At 41.6% G+C, this 4,894-nt stretch overlaps 1 protein-coding gene across 1 annotated transcript in view; it reads left to right on the forward strand.

Annotated features, from left to right (window-relative positions):
* LOC109327670 overlaps positions 142 to 4,894 on the forward strand; it is a 7,210-nt gene continuing 2,457 nt past the window's right edge. The window contains exons 1-5 of the mRNA XM_019560837.1: positions 142 to 1,275; positions 1,624 to 1,869; positions 2,317 to 2,948; positions 3,081 to 3,850; positions 4,004 to 4,195. Coding sequence (XP_019416382.1) covers positions 142 to 1,275; positions 1,624 to 1,869; positions 2,317 to 2,948; positions 3,081 to 3,850; positions 4,004 to 4,195 — 2,974 coding nt within the window. The remainder of the gene's footprint in view (positions 1,276 to 1,623; positions 1,870 to 2,316; positions 2,949 to 3,080; positions 3,851 to 4,003; positions 4,196 to 4,894) is intronic.

Raw genomic sequence — 4,894 nt, forward strand, 5'->3', positions numbered from 1 at the left:
GACGAGGAGGAGGAGGATGAGGATGAGGATGAGGATAAGCTGAGGATAGGATGAGGAGGAGGATAAGATGGAGTAAAAATAAAAGTCCCTACATTCCTAGGACTTAATAACCCTGAGGCCTATCATGAGTGGGAGTTAAAGATGGAACAAGTGTTTGAATGCCAACACTATAGTGAGGAAAAGAAGGTAAAGGTTGCTGCCCTAGAATTTAAGGAATATGCTATGGTGTGGTGGGACCAGATCCAAAAGGAGAGGAGGAGGTATGGTGAGGAAGTAGTAAATACTTGGGGGGAGATGAAGAGGGTGATGAGGAGAAGGTTTGTTCCAAGTTCCTACCAAAGAGATGTGCATAACAAATTGCAAAGACTAACTCAAGGTAACAAATCGGTTGATGAATACTTCAAGGAGATGGAGCTGGCCTTACTTAGGTCCAACTTCCATGAGGACCGAGAAGCTACAATGGCTCGGTTCCTACATGGGTTGAACCCTGAAATTCAGGATATTGTGGAGCTTCAACCATATGTTGAGTTAGATGACCTTGTCCAAAAGGCCATCAAGGTAGAGCAACAAATCAAGAGGAGGAAGTCTAAGTACTCCTCTAATTCAACAACCAAGTATCCACCAAATACTTGGAAAGACAAAAGCAAGAAGGAGGGCAATGCAACAAAAGAAATTGTCCCTAGTTCTAAAGAAGCCGTGGGGACAACCAAGTCCCAAGGTAAGCAGCCCCTTGATCCAAATCAAAGGAGCCGTGATATAAAATGTTTTAAATGTTTGGGGCGTGGCCATATTGCGTCTCAATGCCCTACAAGAAGAACTATGATGGTTCTAAATGGGGACATTGAGTCCCAATCTGAGTCAGCTAGTGATGAAGAACATGACAATGAGGGTGATCTTAATATGCCCGATGGAGACCTACTCATGGTTAGGAGGCTCCTTGGGAGTCAAAACCGAAATCATGAGGAAAGTCAAAGAGAAAACATTTTTCATGCTCGCTGCCTTGTACAAGGTAACATATGTACCCTCATCATTGATGGAGGAAGTTGTGCTAACGTGGTTAGCACAAGAACGGTGTCTAAATTGAAGCTTATCACCAAGGCACACCCAACACCATATAGGCTGCAATGGCTTAATGATGTGGGGGAGATGGTCGTGAATAAGCAAGTTGAGGTCCCTTTTTCCATTGGAAAATATGAGGACATAGTCCTATGTGATGTGGTCAACATGGAGGCCAGCCATATGCTATTGGGAAGACCATGGCAATATGATAAAAATGCTACCCATGAAGGGCGTACTAACAAGTACACATTTATGCATAATAATCATAAAATGGTCTTATCACCCTTGTCCCCAAAACAAGTGAGTGATGATCAGCGTAGGCTGAAAGAAAAGATTGACCAAGAGAAAAAGGAGGTCACGGCTGAAACCATAGACTCTAGCCAAGTCAAGAAGAATGATCGAAAGGATCAAAAGAAAAGCTACTTTGTCACAAAAAGTGAAGTAAAGCATGCCCTAGTCACAAGGCAGCCCATGTACTTACTTTTGTGCCAAAGTTTTTGCTTAAATAGCACGGCTATTGATAAGGCTTCTATGCCTCAAAATTTGAAAGACTTCTTGAATGAGTTCAATGATGTATTCCCTGAAGAAGTCCCTAGTGGACTTCCACCTTTAAGGGGCATTGAACATCATATTGACTTGATTCCTGGTGCATCATTGCCCAATAGGCCTGCCTATAGGAGCAATCCTCAAGAGACTAATGAAATTCAAAAACAAGTCGAGGAATTTATGCACAAGGGTTGGGTTCAAGAAAGTCTAAGTCCTTGTGCAGTCCCAGTCATCCTAGTTCCAAAGAAAAATGGAGCCTGGAGGATGTGCACTGACTGTAGGGCCGTGAACAACATCACGGTCAAATATAGACATCCCATTCCTAGATTGGATGATCTCTTAGAGGAATTACATGGTGCCTGCATCTTCTCAAAAGTGGATTTGAAGAGTGGGTACCATCAAATTCGGATTAGAGAAGGGGATGAGTGGAAAACAGCCTTCAAAACAAAATATGGCTTGTACTAGTGGATGGTAATGCCTTTTGGCTTAACCAATGCGCCAAGCACATTTATGAGGCTGATGAACCACGTTCTAAGGGATTTCCTTGGAAAATTTGTTGTGGTGTACTTCGATGACATCCTAATATATAGCAAGAGTCTTGATGAACATTATGAACACCTAAAAAGTGTTTTGCTTATATTAAGGAAAGAGAAGCTATACGCCAACCTTGAGAAGTGCAGCTTCTGTGTTGATCACGTGATATTCCTTGGTTTCATAATCAGTTCTAATGGGGTACACGTAGATCCTGAAAAGATAAAGGCTATCCAAGAATGGCCCACTCCAAAAAGCACCACGGATGTGAGAAGTTTTCATGGCCTTGCAAGTTTTTATAGAAGGTTTGTCAAGGACTTTAGTACCTTGGCTGCACCTCTAAATGAAGTGGTCAAAAAGAATGTGGGGTTCCATTGGGGTGATAAGCAAGAAGAAGCCTTCAAAAGGCTTAAGGAGAAGCTCACACACGCTCCAATTTTGAGATTACCAAATTTTACAAAATCCTTTGAAATTGAGTGTGATGCTTCAAATGTTGGAATTGGGGCTGTGCTAATGCAAGATGGGCATCCTATTGCCTATTTTAGTGAGAAGTTAGGGGGGGCTGCCCTTAACTACTCTACATATGATAAAGAGCTATATGCCCTAGTGAGGGCCTTACAAACTTGGCAACATTATCTACTGCCCAAGGAATTTGTTATTCATAGTGATCATGAATCACTTAAATATTTAAAGGGGCAAGGCAAGCTAAACAAAAGACATGCCAAGTGGGTGGAATTTCTGGAGCAATTCCCTTATGTGGTTAAACACAAAAAGGGAAAAGCTAATGTGGTAGCTGATGCCTTATCAAGAAGGCATGCTTTGATTGCTACCTTAGAGACCAAGCTCTTAGGTCTCGAATGTGTGAAGGGCTTGTATGAACATGACCCTGATTTTGCTACACACTATGCCAAGTGCATGAATTCAGCCCATGAGGGTTATTATAGGCATGAAGGGTTTCTTTTTAAAGATAAAAGACTTTGTATCCCTAAGAGTTCTGTAAGGGATTTACTGTTGAGAGAAGCCCATGAAGGGGGGCTGATGGGTCATTTTGGTTCCCAAAAGACCCTTGATATATTGCATGATCACTTTTATTGGCCTCATATGAGGCGTGATGTTCAACTTTTATGTGAAAAATGCATTACTTGCAAACGGGCTAAGTCCAAGGCCATGCCTCATGGACTTTACACTCCATTGCCCGTCCCTGATTCACCATGGATAGACTTATCCATGGATTTCGTGGTTGCTTTACCACGAACTAAGAGTGGCAAAGATTCAATTTTTGTTGTAGTGGATAGATTTTCTAAAATGGCTCATTTTATACCTTGCAAAAAAATTGATGATGCTTGTCATATTGCAGGGTTATTCTTCAAAGAAGTGGTAAGGCTACATGGCTTACCAAGGAGCATAGTGAGTGATAGGGATGCCAAATTCCTAAGTCACTTTTGGAGAACCCTTTGGGGAAAGCTTGGCACAAAGCTTCTTTTCTCTACCACATGCCATCCTCAAACAGATGGGCAAACTGAAGTGGTCAATAGGACACTCTCTACCTTGTTGAGGGCTGTCCTAAGGAAGAACTTAAATGCATGGGAAGAGTGCCTTCCCCACGTGGAGTTTGCCTATAACAGGGCAACTCATAGTGCAACAAAGCATTCACCATTTGAAATTGTTTATGGTTTTAACCCACTAACTCCCCTTGATTTATTACCTTTTCCAGGTACATCATTGTTGAAACATAAAGATGGTAAAGCCAAGGCTGAGTATGTGAAGAAGCTACATGAGAAGGTGAAGGAACAAATTGAGAAGAGAACCGAGAGTTATGCAAGATCAGCCAACAAGGGAAGAAAGGAAGTCATCTTTGAACCAGGAGATTGGGTTTGGATCCATATGAGAAAAGAAAGATTTCCATCTCAAAGGAAATCAAAGCTTCAACCTAGAGGGGACGGCCCTTTTCAAGTCTTGGAAAGGATAAACAACAATGCATACAAATTGGACTTGCCTAGTGAGTATGGAAATATTAGTGCTACTTTCAATGTGGCTGACTTAACTTTTTTTGATACAGGTGATGAAAATGCTTATTCGAGGTCGAATTCTTTCGAAGAAGGAGGGGATGATGTAAACCCATTGGGACATAACATCATTGAAGACCCTTTACATGGCTTAGGAGGACCTATGACTAGAGCTAAGACCAAAAAGGCCCAAGAAGCACTTCGGCAACTCATATTTTCTATCATGGAAACAAGTGCAAATGGGACCAAGCATGAAGAGAAGGCTTTAATTTGCATAAGTCTTAATGAAGAGCTCAAGGAAGGCCACGGCCTAAGGGAGGATCCACCTTGATCTCTTTAGTTCTTACATTAGTAATTAGGACCATAAATAAGTGGGAGTTGTCTTAAAACCCACACTAGTTTAGGACTTTTATTTATCATGTCTTTAATTTAGGTGTCATTTTATTACATTTAATTTTATGAAGGTTCATGTCTTGTAGGAAAGGAGGCACGGTCACACTTAGAGATAAAGCAAAGAGATAGAACATTTGGATGAAAGCTTGGAGGGAAAAGATGCACGCCCAAAAGCTTAGAGATAAAGCAAGGAGATAGAACATTTGGATGAAAGCTTGGAGGGAAAAGAGCACGTCCAAAAGCTAAGAGATAAAGCAAGGAGATAGAGCATGGATGAAAAGCTTGGAGGGAAAAGCTTGAGCCAAAAGCCACAAGGCTATAATCAAGGGAGATCTAATCTCCACAAGATAAGGATCTCC

Source organism: Lupinus angustifolius, chromosome LG15 (assembly GCF_001865875.1).
Source record: "Lupinus angustifolius cultivar Tanjil chromosome LG15, LupAngTanjil_v1.0, whole genome shotgun sequence".
Classification (NCBI taxonomy): Eukaryota; Viridiplantae; Streptophyta; class Magnoliopsida; order Fabales; family Fabaceae; genus Lupinus; species Lupinus angustifolius.